The 18,119-nt window shown below is 40.9% G+C and overlaps 1 protein-coding gene across 3 annotated transcripts in view; it reads left to right on the forward strand.

Moving 5' to 3' along the window:
* Positions 1–3,547: 3,547 nt before the first annotated feature.
* The window catches only part of LOC109903819 (ena/VASP-like protein), a 67,012-nt gene continuing 52,440 nt past the window's right edge, over positions 3,548–18,119 (forward strand). The window contains exon 1 of one of the 3 annotated variants that reach the window (XM_020500796.2): positions 3,548–4,001. In XM_020500796.2, the coding sequence (XP_020356385.1) occupies positions 3,997–4,001 (5 nt within the window). In that variant the 5' untranslated portion in view covers positions 3,548–3,996. Of the gene's footprint in view, positions 4,002–9,041; positions 9,614–14,582; positions 14,711–18,119 lie in introns of those variants that run through there. The other 2 variants (XM_020500794.2, XM_031788448.1) reach the window with 2 other exon arrangements.

Consider the following 18,119-nt stretch of genomic DNA (forward strand, 5'->3'; position numbering starts at 1 on the left):
AGTTAGCTAATAATACATCGTTTTTTTTACATTTTCGAAATCTATTTACTTACTTGAATAGGTTCTCCTAGCCATGTGGACGATTGTTAACAGGGGCAGCAAAGTTGGTTTGTCACCAGAGCGTTTCTGTACAGCACTTTGAAATATCAGTTGATGTGAGAAGGGCTTTATAAATTCATTTGATTTGATTTTAGAGGATATTACTATTGAACTAGACCTTCATACAAACTTGCTATGCTGAATTATTGACGCACAATCGAACACGCTGCCACATGCTGCCAGCACGCCCAACAGCGTGTCACAGTGGGCGGCCTAAGCAGCACGCTGCATATTACCGCCATCTAGTGTACAGTACATTCACCGCGAGACTGACCAAAAAGGGTTGCTGTCTTCCAGCTGCTGGCGAAACTCGAGTCGCACCACATTATTTCTTCCTCGTGCACAAATTCATGTTGTTACTCCTATAAACAGAGAAAGGGAAATATTATTTGATATTAAAAAAGACCCAAGCCACTAATAACGCAAGCCTAGAGATACACTTTCCTACCAATTCATTACTGGTGCAGTGTAGCGCTGTGTGAAAATAAGTAGAACGTGCAATTTATGGCTTATAAAAGTGTTGAATATACAGTAGTGACAGTGCTAAGTAAGAACTTAAACAGGAATTCACTCAAAAACAGCAGCTCTTTGCTGTATTCATTGACAGTCACTCGCTAGTCATGGTTTTAAACGTTTTGTAATCTCACAGTATCAAATTTACTGTAGCTTTCTTTTATGCCTGGTACGGCACAGCACGCAGGGCAGCGTAATCGGGTGCACCTACCGCCAACAGCATGTTGGGTTTTTACATAAATGTTTGGCAATCGGTTAGGAATTCCTTGGAGATCGACATGTTGAGCGTGATTGACCAGTTGGTGACAGCTGCTCTAGAAAGTTGAGTGAAGTTCAATCTCCTACTTCTCTCTGTGTGCTGATATTTCTTCAGTCCCAGGGGAGCTGCATGGCAGTCTTGGGGCTATTGCTCACCCACACATCAATGTTCCACAATGTTTGCCTCCTGAACAAAGCCCTGTTTTTGCAGATCTAAACATAATTGGACATATGCAGATGTGACAAGTTACCATAACAAAGTAACCAAGATGGAATTATTTAATTTGAGGGGTCATTCCCTATGAGCACAAGAGATTGAAAAGACATTGAAAAACATTTTTTGTTGAAAAGACATTGAAAATATGTATTTTCAACATCTTGTGCTCACTGGGCTCGTCTTATCAAGGCAAGACCCAAATGCAGATACAGGGGGCAGATGGTTGGAGTCTTACAATGTTTATTTATTCAAAGGGGAAGGCAAGAGAATCGTCGTGGACAGGCAAAAAGGTCAAAACCAGATCAGAGTCCAGGAGGTACAGAGTGGCCGATAGGCTCGTGGTCAAGGCATGCAGAATGGTCAGGCAGACGGGTACAAAGTCCAGAAACAGGCAAGGGTCAAAACCAGGAGGCCTAGAAAAAGGAGAATGCAAAAAGCAGGAGAATAGGAAAACCACTGGTTGACTTGGAAACATACAAGATGAACTGGCACAGAGAGATGGGAAACACAGGGATAAATACACTGGGGAATTCAAGCAACACCTGGAGGGTGTGGAGACAATAACAAGGACAGGTGAAACTGATCAGGGTGTGACAGGTCTTCTCTTTTGTATATCATTATTAGAGAAGATGATTTGTTTAGAGTGGGTGTGGAACGTGGCTAGGGGTTCTGCTAGCGGCACCCATCGACAATATTCTGCTGAAAAGGCAGCGAGCGAAATTCAAAAATCTTAAAGAACAAGTGCAATACACCAAATGAAAGATACACTTCTTGTTAATCTACCCATCGTGTCTGATTTAAAAAAAGCTTTACAGCAAAAGCACAACATAAGATTATGTTAGGTCAGAGCCAAGTCACAAAAACACACACAGCCATTTCTCCAGCCAAAGGTAGGAGTCATAAAAAGCAGAAATAGAGATAAAATTTATCACTAACCTTTGATGATCTTCATCAGATGACACGCATAGGACATCATGTTAACACAATACATGTATGTTTTGTTCGATAAAGTGCATATTTATATCCAAAAATCTCAGTTTACATTGCCGTGTTAAATTCAGTAATGTTTTGCTTCCAAAATATCCGGTGATTTTGCAGAGAGCCACATCAATTTACAGAAATACTCATAATAAACATTGATAAAAGATACAAGTGTTATTCACAGAATTAAAGATAGACTTCTCCTTAATACAACCGCTGTATCAGATTTCAAACTTTACGGAAATAGTAAACCATGCAATAATCTGAGTACGGCGCTCTGAGACCAAACCAGCCAAAGAAATATCCGCCATGTTGGAGTCAACATTAGTCAGAAATAGCATTATAAATATTCACTTACCTTTGATGATCTTCATCAGAATGCACTCCCAGGAATCCCAGTTCCACAATAAATGTTTGATTTGTTTGATAAAGTTCATCATTTATATCCAAATTCCTCCTTGTTGTTAGCGCGTTCAGCCCAGTAATCCATCTTCATGAGGAGTGAACACTAGGTCCAGACAAAGTCCAAAAGTTCCGTTACAGTCTGTAGAAACATGTCAAACGATGTAAAGAATCAATCTTTAGGGTGTTTTTAACATGAATCTACAATAATGTTCCAACCGGAGAATTCCTTTGTCTGTAGAAAAGCAATGGAACATGAACTACCTCTCACGTGAACGAGCGGCACGAGTTTGTGGCACTCTGCCAGACCACTGACTCAAAGATCTCTTATGAGCCCCTCCTTTACAGTAGAAGCCGCAAACAAGTTTCTAAAGATGGTTGACATCTAGTGGAAGTCTTAGGAAGTGCAATTTGACCCCATAGACACTGGGTTTTCGATAGGCCAAGCTTTAAAAAACTACAAACCTCAGATTTCCCACTTCCTGGTTGGATTCTTCTCAGGTTTTCGCCTGCCATATGAGTTATGTTATACTCACAGACATCATTCAAACAGTTTTAGAAACTTCAGCGTGTTTTCTATCCAAATCTACTAATAATGCATATATTAGCAACTGGGACTGAGTAGCAGGCAGTTTACTCTGGGCACGCTTTTCATCCAAAGGTGAAAATGCTGCACCCTATCCCAAACAGGTTAAAGACATTGGAAGCCTTACAGGGTTGGTTGTTGTCGTTGTTTGGGTGTATGGAAACGGATGCAGAACACTCCCATTCAGAGTGAATGTAAAATGGTTCATGAATACACGTATGAATACAGTAAACACAGTGTTTGACAGTAAACACCATTTTTTGGGACTGATTTTTGGTCCTCTTCTTGATCTACATTTTTAAATTCCAAAGTTTATTTTAGGTGTGTTGAAATGATGAAATGATTGGGAAAGGAAAGGTCTGATATTTACAATTGATGCAGGGTATAATATTTATTATGATTGATTATATTATAATCGAATTATATTGTTCTGAGAGAGAGCGTGTGAGAGAGAGAGAGAAAGATGAGGGGGAGGAGGAGGAAGATGAATAGGATGCTTTTCTCGGTGGTCGTCGCAAGTGGGCAGCAATGGACCGGTCGCATCCTGATGTCGGCTATTTTATGAAATCTCCACTTTCCAAAATACCAGAAATACGGAGAAAATATGGCAACTCAGAGGCGCAGTCAACCACAATCCCCCCGTCTTCTAATTGAGACAACAGCGACCATCTTTTGAACATGGAATTAAGGATGCAAGAGAATAAACGGAGTGCAAAGCTTTTGAGAGAGAAAGAGAACGTTCGTATCCTCACATTGCATTTCAGCAACAGACTGACATTGCATTGCCAGCAGGCATACACAATTGGTATAGCCTACATTGGTGAATGATCTTTTAGTTATAGTGAATTAGAACGTTCTGCTTTTACAAACGGTCTGACAGGTAAACATCCACATACGTCCATTTTTTTCATGTCATCGTCTCATTGAATAGGAGAGAAAAATGAGGTAAGCAATTGCGCATGTGTTGGGTTTGCATTGTGGCATCATTTCTCAGAACGCGACATGTTCCTTTATAGTAATGTGTAGTGTGAACGTTTCCACTATATATTGTATATCAGTCATCACAACATGGTAGGCTACATTTTCAAAGTAGCCAATTCATACATTAGATAATTTAAACAATAGACAAATCCATTATTTGTGAAGGATCACTGGTAAAATGAACTACAAACCCCTTGGTGGCAGAACAAGGGTGCTGTTCTTCTAGAACGCCAGCAAAACAAACTATATTTACATGTTGCTTAGGTGTGCATTTCACATTACTTTTGAGGCTCGTAAGAATGTCCTGCTTAATATGTTTGTTTTTTAAGTATAATGGCTCTTTGGCCATTTTACTGGTCTAGCTAACAATTGATGCATCCAAAATAGTCATTTTGTAAAGATCCCAAACAAATAGTCTTAGCAATTGTTCAAGCAAGAAGCAAAACATCACCGTAAGCAAAACCCCAAAATGTTTTTGTTTCGAAGTAATAACTTAAATCTAGCCTATGTTGAATGGCCACAGATGGTGATGGCTTTCTTACTGCCGCCAATAGTCGCGCGTGAAGTCAGTGTGTCCTGTACAGGAAAGGGGTCTATAGAGTAGCCTACAGAACTATGGAATCAACCTTTTTTCCTACTCTAGTCCATAGCATACCATTCCATTCATCTTTCTTCTGTACACACCTATCCATTTCCTTTATTGGATTGTCTGCATGAAATAGCAATGTTGTCATTGAAAGGAGACCACACAAACTATTTTATTGACTGGTTTAGCTGCATTTATTTATTTTTCTTTAGGGGGTAGATCAGCTTTAATAATGCAGATTAGACTGGCTTCCATCAATGTAACTGTCTGCATCATTTCCAATCCCCCATATTTTTTGTAAATGTATAAAATGCAGTGCCTACGGAAAGTATTCAAACCCCTTGATGTTCCACATTTCGATACATTACAGCTTTGATCTAAAATGAATTAAATAGTTTGTCCCTCATTCTACACACATTATCCTATTAATGGAAAGCAATAACAGGTTTTTAGAAATGATTGCACTTTTTTTTTTTTAAGTACAAAAAACAAATCACATTTACATATGTATTCAGACCCTTAACTCAGTATTTTGTTAACACCTTTGGTAGGGATTACAGCCTCGAGTCTTCTTGGGTATCTTCCACGCTACAAGCTTGGCACATCTGTATTTGGGGAGTTTCTCCCATTCTTCTCTGCAGATCCTCTCAAGCTCTGTCAGGTTGGATTGGGAGTGTCGCTGCACAGCTATTTTCAAGTCTCTCCAGAGATGTTAGATCGGATTCAATTCCGGGCTCTGGCGAGGCCACTTGGCTGTGTGCTTAGGGTCGTTTTCCAGTTGGAAGGTGTACATTCTCCCCAGTCTGAGGTCCTTGCTATGGAGCATGTTTTCATCAAGGATCTCTCTGTACTTTGCTCCGTTCATATTTCTCTCGATCCTGACTAGTCTCCCAATCCCTGCCGCTGAAAAACATCCCCACAGCATGATGCTACCACCACCATGCTTCACCACAGAGATGGTGTCAGGTTTCCTCCAGATGTGACATTTGGCATTCAGTTCAATCTTGGTTTCATCAGACCAGATAATCTTGTTTCTCATGGTCTGAGTCCTTTAGGGGCCTTTTGGCAAATTTCAAGTGGGTAGTCATGTGCCTTTTACCGAGAAGTGGCTTCCGTCTGGCCACTCTACCATAAAGGCCTGATTAGTGGTGTGCTGAGATGGTTGTCCTTCTGGAAGGTTCTCCCAACTCCACAGAAGAGCTCTGGAGCGCTGTCAGAGTGACAATCGGGTTCTTGGTCACCTCCCTGAGGCCCTTCTCCCCTGATTGCTCAGTTTTGCCGGGTGGCCAGCTCTAGGAAGAGTCTTGGTGGTTCCAAACATCTTCCATTTAAGAATGACAGAGGTCACTGTGTTCTTGGGGACCTTCAATGTTGTTTTTGTACCCTTTCCCAGATGTGTGCCTCGCCACAGTCCTATCTCAGAGCTCTACGGACAATTCATTCGACCTCATGGCTTGGTTTTTGCTCTGACATGCACTGTCAACTGTGGGACCTTATATAGACAGTTGTGTGCCTTTCCAAATCATGTCTAATCAATTGAATTTACCACAGGTGGACTCCAATCAAGTTGTAGAAATGATCAATGGAAACATGATGCACCTGAGCTCAATTTTGAGTCTCAATGCAAAAGGTCTGAATACTTATGAAAATAAGGTATTTCAATTTTTAATAAGTTTGCAAAAATGTCTAAAACCTGTTTTTGTTTTGTCATTATAGGTTGTGAGTAGATTGATGAGGAAAACATGTAATTTAATCAATTTTAGAATAAGGCTGTAACTTAAACTTAAAAATGTGGAAGATCTAGCAAGATCTTATCTATTTTTGCCAACTGTCTATTAAAATGTATTGTAGTAAGATCATTTATTTATTTTGGGATATAAATATCGAGTATGTCCACTTCACCGTCACACTATTTATTGGTAAACTACACAGTAAATGTAAAAGTTGTATTTTTTAGTGATCCAATATCTAGCTGCATCATTATGGTAGATATGGTAGGTCAACAAACAACCACACACCTAAAGATTAGTAGAGACAATAGAATGATTAAGAGCTTTGACACACATTACAGTTCTCAGCTCTCTGGGCGGAGAAAGAATATTGTAAGGCTACTGCCTTAAAGTGTCAAATAAATCCTGTGCCCTGTGGGTCAATTGTATTTTGGGACCTCCGGTTATGTTGGTATGCAGCAGGCTATACAGTCACCAAGACCTGAATAGCCTACCTGAATACTCTACGGAAAAATACAGTAAGGAGTCTCTGTAAATCTATCTGTGCAATCTCTATCTGCTTGTGAAAACCAAAGCAATAATTCAAGAGATTTTAAAAAATGTAACTAGGCATGTCAGTTAAGAACACATTCTTATTTACAATGATGCCTTACCAGGTAACAGTGGGTTAACTGCCTTGTTCAGGGGTAGAACAAAATATTTTTACCTTGTCAGCTCTGGGAATCGATCCACCAATGCTCTAACCACTAGGCTACCTACTGCTCCAGATTTGCAGCTTTGGATATTCTCTGACAGATGGACACAGGTGTAGTTCCTTATCCTATACTCTTTGTTTTTAGATATTCGCTCATCAGCATGTGCAGGGCACTCTTTTGTGTGTGAACTATTTGTGGTTGCACATGTGATTGTCTTCATGGTGACAGTGATGGCATGTATGGCTGTATATGCGCTCATAGAGCTGTATAGAGCGAAGAGTTATGGCTTTATATTTAACACAGTCGAATGCCCTACAGCGGTCAAATGTTATGTTCCCACGAAGTACGTCAGACTAATATTAAACACGGGTAGCTATCAGACTAACCCTAGTGTACACACACACACACACATGCACACACCACGTGTGGTCATGCTTTCTTTGTAGCCATTTGGCACCACTGTGACGTTGTTATAGGCCTAAGGCACAGCTTTCCATTTACCCCAAATGATGAAAGATAGATAAGGTACATCCTGATAAACACTGCACAGAAAAATGTCACATTGTTCTAAGGATACATCCCCATGCCTCCAAATCTGCTGGAGTGTAACATCACTGAAATGCAGCTGATACATGTTTGACAAGTTGATGCATCTCATTTAACACCATAGCATACATGTATTATATGATTCATATATTGTCTCATTGTATAGAGGGATGAATGTGTGTAAGTGTCTTATATCATGCTTTTTGAAGCTCTCCATGTGTCCTGTTAGCCTATGTCTGGCCAGAGGCTGTTCTTTCAGTCAGGAAGCCAAAGGGAAGTCTTACATCTTCAGAAGGACACAAGGTGACTGGAAAGATTTAATTAAATGATTTATTCAACCTCAGTGATTCCATTGCAGCCACTGCACTCCACTGCTGTCCTATGCACGGCTATTTATAGCTTTAGCATTAGTGTTTTATCATGCTATGATGACTTTGTATTCTCCCTGCCAGCCATACTCAGTCATTGCATATGGAGAAAATCTCCTGGGAAACGTTAATGCCGAATGATTTTTGAGCGCGGTTACCACGGTGACTCATCTGCCGGAAAAAAAGGTCGCTGGCGATGTGAAAACGCTGAGTTATAGGTTTTCCTGCAGGCTTTTCAGATTAGTGGCTTCTCGTGTGATCCAGCTTGACGAGCCCTAACCTTATCATATGCATCGTATTCTACTAAAGATTATGTCCTCTGCAGTTTATTGATGAAGATCCAGATTCCGCTTCTTGTATTCCCACTCCATGTAGAAACCAACCATACATGTAGAAGAGTCCTTATTTTGCATGTTGTTTTCAGTGTGTGTGTGTGTGTGTGTGTGTGTGTGTGTGTCAGGATCATCATCAGAACAGACCCAATACACCCTGGTTCGACTGTCTGTTGGACTATAGATTCCCACTAGCATATTGTTTCATTGTAGTAGCAATTAACCCTATATATGGCTCCTTGAAGGCTTCTTGAAGCAATGAACCTAAACCCTCCTTTGCAGGGCTGAGAGAATGCTTTTTATTTTCCACACTTTGCTTTCTTGCATAGCAGTTTATTGATCTATGCTTGCATCAGACTGATGGAATCTCATTGAGGAAGAATCCCCCTAATTAACGATGCCATAAATAACTGCACTAAGTGTAGAAGCTGTGCAGTGGCAAATAGGTCAAGTGAAAGTCATGAAAAACCTGCTTATCCATATTAGGCATATTAGGTTCTGACAGAAATTAGGCTAAATGACCAGAGTTTTAATTTATTTGGCAACAGAATGAAATTAATCAAATGTTAATGTGAAATTGTGTAGGTATTTCAGCAAACATACTAAATCTAAGATAGGTGCATGTGTGACAGTGTTGCCAGGAGACATTTTTACAAGTTCCTATCATGCCGTTAGACTGGTCCCTGATCTGCTGTTTGGCATTGACAAAGACTATAGTCGTTGGCTATAGAGCACAAACAGATCTGGGACCAGGCTATCATGCCGTGCTTATACACTGGTTACAGGGATCATGTGGCTCTTTCAGTGCTTTCAATGGGCGAGACTCCTCAGAAGCAGATAGGCTATACAGACCTCCAATCCTTTGAGTGGACGTGGGTATAGGCAAGGTGACTGGGCTGGCGTGATCACATGTTCTCTGTTCTCTCTCTCATTCTCTCTCTCTGACTCTCTCTTACTGACTTTCTCGCACGCACTTGCTATCGCATTCTCTCTCTCTCTTTCCCTTCCTCTCTCACTCTCAGACAAACACACTGTCATGCTCACCTCTTCCATTTCTCTTCACTCACTCTCTAAGCCAGCTGCACTCTTTTTCCGTCACATCAGTTTAATGAGGATCCTTGTGCTTCTAGAATGATTATTTATTTTTACCTGTCTGAAGAAGATAGAAGATGAGGTGTGCGTTCCACATACTCTCCAGTCTCACTAATGCTTTCCTTTCCATGTAATCTCCGCCACTTTTCATTTTATGCAAAAGGATTTCACTTCTACCTCCTCCATTGACACCACCTGCCAACCATGTATTCCTTTGATGACTTCGGGTAAGGATAATTGCCTTTCTCACTGTGTTGCTTTTGCCTTGTCCATCTGCCTCAGAATTTTCTGTTTATAGTATATGTTCAGGAATAGGCTTGACTTTCTCATCCAAGATGAGAAATGGTTTTGGTAGCTAGTTATTAAAAATAAAACTGAAGTTGCTCTCTGCCACAGGGTGGCAGGTAGCCTAGTGGTTAGAGTGTTGGGCCAATAACCAAAAGGTTGCTAGATCAAATCCCCGAGCTGACAAGGTAAAAATTCTCCTTCTGCCCCTGAAGTAGTCAGTTAACCCACTGTCATTGTAAATTTGTTCTTAACTGACTTGCCTAGTTAAATAATAAATAAATAGTTCAACATTTTACTATTCAGGTGTGAAGTGTATTGATCAGAGATGTGATTGGACAACAATGTAAATACAATAATATCAAATGTTTATGGCCTAGAAGAAAATGGTTTTGGTAGGTAGTTCCTATGCAAAACGGAATCTCTGTTTTCAGCTCGGTAAGAAACCATTGGCTGTTTGTGTCAGTAAAAACACTGAACATTTCCAAGGAGTGTTTCCTTCAATCCACTGAGCTGAGACTGCAGCCAGCTGTTCAGAGGAATGAGTTTGATAAATCTCTCCATTCTTCCCAGAGGAAAAGGAGATGAGTTTCAATCAGTGTGTCAGCTTTGCCTCAGAGAGGATTGATCCCATCTTACGCTTGTGTACAGACTGTCCATGCTCAGGAATGCTAAGCTAATGCTAATTTGTGTAGTATGGTGGGATTCCCACCACAAGCTAGCTGGGTCTCAAAAACAAAGGAGATTAGAAAGACTGGGACCAGGGTTGGGGTCAATTCCATTTCAATTCAGTCAATTCAGGAAGTAAACTGAAATATAGGGGAATAGGAATACTTCTTGAACTGAAATGGAATTGGCCCTGACTAGGACATGGTGATTTGTGAGCATTGGATTTTTAGGGTTGTGTTCATTAAGTGCCAAACGGAAGGAAGAAAACGGAGTTAAACGGAAGGACATCTTGGAGATTTCGCTACAGAGTGCCCTATTGAACACAACCCAGGTGATGTCGTCAGTATGCGGGAAGAATAACCTAGGGATGCTTTATATGACATCACTGGGATTTTACAACCTCGTTGTGTTTGTGCATTGTTTGTTGATTTGAAGGAGGGGAATTTAGCTGTTTTATGACTTTCTTGATAAGGTCCAATGCCATGTTTCACACATAGGACTGTGGACAAATCTTACAACTAACTGTAGGCACAATGATGCCAGGAGTAACAGTTTTAGGAACATTGTCACTTGACAAACTGAATGCATTTACTGCCGAAGTGAACTCAGTTGGAGACCGCTGAACATTTTAATGGTATAATAACAAGCTTATAATATATATTATCCTTATGAGCTTGTGAAAATTGCATTTGGTCGAAAATAACAGTCCATATAGAATGACAAGCATATAGATTTCACTCTGGTCAGGGATCTGCATTCAGGAGGCACAACAGGGCCTGACAACCCTGGGGAGCTTTGCTGTTGCTGAACCTGCAGTTATTGGCTTTTAAACTACCTCAGCCTCTCTCTCCCCCCTCTCTAACCCTAACTCCCCCTGCTCCTCGTTCTCTCTCTGTGTCATTCTCTCCCCCTCTGCTATCTTCCTTACCTTTCAGTTGACGACTGACCCATAACATCAAACAGATAAGTTGTGTTAGGTGCTAGCCTAACTCCCTAGTGTTAGTGCTTCCTCAGGCCCTTAACTAGCTAGTCGCTACAGTACCAAATTAGCTGCATTTCCCTTTAAGGATAATGATTAGTGACAGATAGGGACCTGCATTTACAGAGGGCTTGGGGTGGGGGAAGGGCTGGATCCAGTAACCATGTGTCTACTGCTTACTTACCCCTTTCTTATCCTTGGTGATCACACACCATGTCATTACTGCAATTCCTTAGAGTTTGGAAGACTTGAGATGACCCACCCATCTCTGATGTGTCTCTCTCCAATGTTTGATACCAACAATATCTTTGCCACAGGCTATATGTTAGCATCATGGATCAGTTTTTTTTATTCCTGGAGCGACAGAGTCACTTATAGTAATTCAGCTTGACAATGGCCTATGTTCAGCCTAGTTCGTCCCAATACTCTGCTCACCAATCCTAACTGAGGAGGACTAATTTAACCAATCCAAAACAGTGGTTCAACCCATAGTGGTGCTCTCACCCTCAGCGACTCCATGTCAACTAGTCAGAGTATAGCGTAGCTATCATAATAACATTTGAGATTGTTCCTGCTTTTTTTCTGACACAACAAGAAATTGTGTTATTGAGAGTGTAGAGGGTTGGAGGACGAAGCATGGGACGGCTCATCCACACAGTGCAGTTTAGAGACGGCCCTCTGGCTCATATGTCAACCACCCACCATTACTCAAATCACAACATTCCATTTCCAATTAAGTTGTATGTGTCATGGTACTTTATGTCTACTGAGATGCGTGTATGTGTGTGTGCTTGCGTGTACAGTGCATTCAAAACGTTTTCAGACCCCTTGACTTTTTCCACATTTTGTTACGTTAAAATGGATTAAACCGTGTTTTTTTACTCATCAATCTACACACAATACCCAATAATGACAAAGCAAAAACAGGTTTTTAGAAATGTTTGCAAATGTATTAAACATAAAAGGCTTAAAGATCACATTTACATAAGTATTCAGACCCTTTACTCAGTACTTTGTTGAAGCACCTTTGGCAGCGATTACAGCCTTGAGTCTTCTTGGGTATGACGCTACATGCTTGGCAAACCTGTATTTGGGGAGTTTTTCCCATTCTTGTCTGCAGTTCCTCTCAAGCTCTGTCAGGTTGGATGGAGCGTGTCGCTGCACAGCTATTTTCAGGTCTCTCTAGAGATGTTAGATCGGGCTCAAGTCTGGGCTCTGGCTGGGCCCCTGAAGGACATTCAGAGACTTGTCCTGAAGCCACTCCTGCGTTGTTTTGGCTATGTGATTAGGATCGTTTTCCTGTTGGAAGAACCCCCCAGTCTCAGGTTCTGAGCGCTCTTGAGGAGGTTTTCATCAATGATTTCTCTATACTTTGCTTTGTTCATTTTCCCCTCAATCCTGACTAGTCTCCCAATCCCTGCCGCTGAAAAACATCCCCACAGCATGATGCTACCACCACCATGCTTCACCGTAGGGATGGTGCCAGGTTTCCTCCAGACGTGACACTTGGCAGTCAGGACAAAGAGTTTCATCTTGGTTTCATCAGACCAGAGAATTTTGTTTCGCATGGTCTGAGTTCTTCAGGTACCTTTTTGCAAACTCCAAGCGGGCTGTCAAGTGGCTTTCGTTTGGCCACTTGACCATAAAGACCTGATTGGTGGAGTGATGCCGAGATGTCCTTCTGGAAGGTTGTTCTGTCAGAGTGGCCATCGGGTTCTTGGTCACCAGATGGACCTTCTCCTCCGATTGCTCAGTTTTGGCTGGGTGGCCAGCTCTAGGAAGAGTCTTGGTAGTTCCAAACTCCTTCCATTTAAGAATGATGGAGTCCAATGTGTTCTTAGGGACCTTCAATGCTGCAGAAATGTTTTTGTACCCTTCCCCAGATCTGTGCCTTAACACAATCCTGTCTCAGACCTCTATGGACAATTCCTTCGACGTCATGGCTTGCTCAGACATGCGCTGTCAACTGTGGGACCTGTATATAGACAGGTGTGGGCATTTCCAAATCAAGTCCAATCAATTGAATTTACCACAGGTGGACCCCAATAAGGTTGTAGAGACATCTCAAGGATGATCAAAGGATACATGATGCACCTGAGCTCAATTTCGAGTCTCATAGCAAAAGGTTTGAATACTTGTAAATACATTTTTTGTGTTTTTTTTTATTTGTAAAAAAATGTGCTAACGTTTCTCAAAAAAAAAAATATTTTGGCATTATGGGGTATTGTGTGTAGAATTGATGAGGATGTGTATTTATTTCATCGATTTTTGATGAAGGCTGATACATAAAAAAATGTGGAAAAAGTCAAGGGGTCCGAATACTTTCCGAATGCAATGTATATGATTGTCTGTATGTAGACTAATTGACTTGCATGCCAGACAGATCAACTATATGTATTTGACCTTATTCAGATGGCCCCCTTCCACAAGGTGACAAATGCAAAGTGCAAACACTCATCACTCCATCATTGTCCTATTGTCTTCATTGTAAATCCAGTGCTGGATGGCACCGCAAGGGGCATCCCAATTAAAACAGACTATACGAACAGGCCCTGCATGCTGGGTGGCCATGGCGACAGCTGGCTGCTGGCTGGTTTAAGGGAAGGGTGTGTGTGTGTGTGTGTGTGTGTGTGTGTGTGTGTGTGTGTGTGTGTGTGTGTGTGTGTGTGTGTGTGTGTGTGTGTGTGTGTGTGTGTGTGTGTGTGTGTGTGTGTGTGTGTGTGTGTGTGTGTGCGTGCGTGCGCGCATGCGCATGCGCAAGCAATCTGTAAATTCTCAGTGTGTGTATGTTTGGTCTACACCCTGTCACAGCTGGGTGGGGGGTTGGGGTAGGATATAGGCTAATATCCCAGAGGCAAACAGAAGAACAACAGGAGGACAACAGCACTCAGGGGGTGATGCCTACAGGAGCAGCACCACTAGGAGCATCAGCCATCTGTAATATGATCACATGCCGTCTGCAGCAGGCCCTACAACAGGCCTTTCAGTGACCTCATCGTCGCTAATCTCTTTGTTGCTGGATTTGTGTTTACTCTGCACTCAGACTAGAAAAAAAGGGGCATATTTGGGGGGGTTTGTGAGAGTCCCCTCTTAATGAAAAAAAAAACAGTTTTATGACTACTGTCAAGTTGTTCCCTGATGGGTTTGAATAATCTTTTGAGGATAATAAAACAACTGATCTGTAGAGTTACATTTTAAAGTGTGGTATGGCATTCTGGAAGCAAGCCCAGTAATGTGACAGTTTTGCAACAAAAACAAAGAAGGTGTTTTTCAAAAAGAAGTGTTTTTTTTTTGTAATCAATATGGATAGCCACCAGCTCCAAGCACTACGGTTCTACATGCCTCAGAGTGTCAGTGATTCTGGACTCTTCTACAGCAACTACTCAGCCAGGTTGGTTGTGCATTCATTTGGCAACACTTCATGATCATTAATGAATAAGCATTAATACATGTTTTTTTTAACAGTTTGCAAGTTGTTAAAAAGTATTAATAAGCATTTATACATATGCATTAGCATTTGTAATGTCTAATTCATTAATGTTTTTAAGAAGAATAACCAACACATTTTACTATGGCCAATTGGCAACTGTTAGGGAGTTAATGAGAGTGACTTAGTTATTCTAAACAAAAAACTAAAACATTGTAAACTTCTAATGCTAATGTCACTATAGATTATAATGCATACAGCAGCAAATCCCCTGGTGTTAAAATGTTAAATGGACCTTAAATATGCTGGATTCATCTCTGAGTATTCTACCATTTAAAAACAGTATTTTATTATTGATTGAAAGGCATTTATTTCACTGGAATTGTAATGCAAACACAAATGTTTTGCAGATGTAAGTGGTTGACAGAACTTTTGAACATTTCTATTTTGACCTACTGAGTACTAACAAAGGTAGCTTCTTCATCCAGGGAATGACAGATGGACATGGAAAATGACTGAAATGACCTTGTGACTGAAATGACTGCCTGACTAAAATGACCATGTGGCTGAAATGACACATCCAAAGGAATACTTCTAATATAGTCTCTAATCATTCTAATGTATTAACCCCCTGGTGTTAACATTATATGTTAAAGCAACCAACATCCACCCACTGATCATGATAAGAATAGAACAGCATGTAAATGCTACACTGAACAATCTTTTTTCAGGGTGCACTATATTCTCTGAATCTCTGAAAAGACACTGTATAAGGAACCATGTTTAATTTACACTCGTATTGAAGCACGGCTTCAGGCTAAACTCAACTCCAATGTCCTTCTTATGTTCCTCCTGAAAAGATGGATGGAATGTTTTGTTGCTGTCCCAGATGGAGATGGCTGTATACAGTGAAGACTACTGTTCACCTGATTTCAGATCTGTTTGTGCTGTCTATAATAGGAGTTGGCTATACAGCACAACTGATCATGAATACAGTACAACTGATTTGGGACCAGGCTTACAGTAGCCTTCACTTTCCTTTAAGCATGCATTGTGCATATGACATCATGCTGGTTGCTTAGTGAGTACTGCTTCCTCCTGATTTGGCTCGCACCAAGGCTCAAACCCAGGACATCTGCCTTGCTAGCACACATAACCACCCTCCCAAAGCATCTTACCAGTCAGCAACACTTGAAAAGCTAGCTATTTGCTGGTGCAAGTTGGGACTCTTCAAGCTGAGGAGTAAGTTTCACACATCCCCATGTGCTACACATACATTAGAGACTGGTAATTAAACCTGCTTAAGTCGAGAATATGTTTTTGTAGCGTCAAATGGAAATTTGCTCACCTAACTGTTACCTCGACTTTTGTCTAGTTTGCGTGACACTAGTTTGGACTAGAGTTCGACCGATTAATCGGAATGGCCGATTTGGCAATATTTAAAATTTATTTTTTTACACCTTTATTCAACAAGGCAAGTCAGTTAAGAACACATTCTTATTTTCAATGACGGCCTAGAAACGGTGGGTTAACTGCCTTGTTCAGGGGCAGAACGACAGATTTTTACCTTGTCAGCTATGGGATTCAATCTTGCTACCTTACGGTTACTAGTCCAATGCTCTAACCACCTGATTACATTGCACTCCATGAGGAGCCTGCCTGTTACGCGAATGCAGTAAGAAGCCATGGTAAGTTGCTAGCTAGCATTTAACTTATCTTATAAAAAAACAATCAATCAATCATAATCACTCGTTAACTACACATGGTTGATGATATTACTAGTTTATCTAGCGTGTCCTGCGTTGCATATAATGGATATAATGGTGCACATTTGCAAAAAAGGACTGTCGTTGCTCCAACGTGTACCTAACCATAAACATCAATGCCTTTCTTAAAATCAATACACAGAAGTATATATTTTTTAACCTGCATATTTAGCTAAAAGAAATCCAGGTTAGCAGGCAATATTAACCAGGTGAAATTGTGTCACTTCTCTTGCGTTCATTGCACGCAGAGTCAGGGTATATGCAACAGTTTGGGCCGCCTGGCTCGTTGCGAACTAATTTGCCAGAATTTTACGTAATTATGACATAACATTGAAGGTTGTGCAATGTAACAGGAATATTTAGACTTATGGATGCCACCCGTTAGATAAAATACGTAACAATTCCGTATTTCACTGAAAGAATAAACGTTTTGTTTTCGAGATGATAGTTTCCGGATTCGACCATATTAATGACCTAAGGCTCGTATTTCTGTGTGTTATTATGTTATAATTAAGTCTATGATTTGATAGAGCAGTCTGACTGAGCGGTGGTAGGCACCAGCAGGCTCGTAGTTCTGTGTTTATTATATTATAATTAAATCTATGATTTGATATTTGATAGAGCAGTCTGACTGAGCGGTGGTAGGCACCAGCAGGCTCGTAAGCATTCATTCAAACAGCACTTTCGTGTGTTTGCCAGCAGCTCTTAACAAAGCTTCAAGCATTGAGCTGTTTATGACTTCAAGCCTATCAACTCCCGAGATTAGGCTGGTGTAACCGATGTGAAATGGCTAGCTAGTTAGCGGGGTGCACGCTAATAGCGTTTCAAACGGCACTCGCTCTGAGACTTGGAATGGTTGTTCCCCTTGCTCTGCAAGGGCCGCGTCTTTTGTGGAGAGATGGGCAACGCTGCTTCGAGGGTGGCTGTTGTCAATGTGTTTCTGGTTCGAGCCCAGGTAGGGGCGAGGAGAGGGACGGAAGCTATACTGTTACACTGGCAATACTAAAGTGCCTATAAGAACTAGAGGTCAACCGATTATGATTTTTCAACGCCGATACCGATTATTGGAGGATTTTTTTTTTTAAAGCCGATGTATTGTAATAATGACAATTACAACAATACTGAATGAACTCTTATTTTAACTTAATATAATACATCAATTTAGCCTCAAATAAATAATGAAACATGTTCAATTTGGTTTAAATAATGCAAAAACTGTTGGAAAAGAAGGTAAAAGTGCAATATGTGCCATGTAACAAAGCTAATGTTGAAGTCCCTTGCTCAGAACATGAGAACATATGAAAGCTGGTGGTTCCTTTTAACATGAGTCTTCAATATTCCCAGGTAAGAAGTTTTAGGTTGTAGTTATTATAGGAATTATAGGACTATTTCACTCTATACCATTTGTATTTCATATTCCTATACTATTGGATGTTCTTATAGGCACTTTAGTATTGCCAGTGTAACAGTATAGCTTCCGTACCTCTCCTCGCTCCTACTTGGGATCAAACCAGGAACACAATGACAACAGCCACCCTCGAAGTAGCGTTACCCATGCAGAGCAAGGGGAACAACTACTCCAAGTCTCAGAGCGAGTGACGTTTGAA

This window comes from Oncorhynchus kisutch, linkage group LG14 (assembly GCF_002021735.2).
Source record: "Oncorhynchus kisutch isolate 150728-3 linkage group LG14, Okis_V2, whole genome shotgun sequence".
Lineage (NCBI taxonomy): Eukaryota > Metazoa > Chordata > Actinopteri > Salmoniformes > Salmonidae > Oncorhynchus > Oncorhynchus kisutch.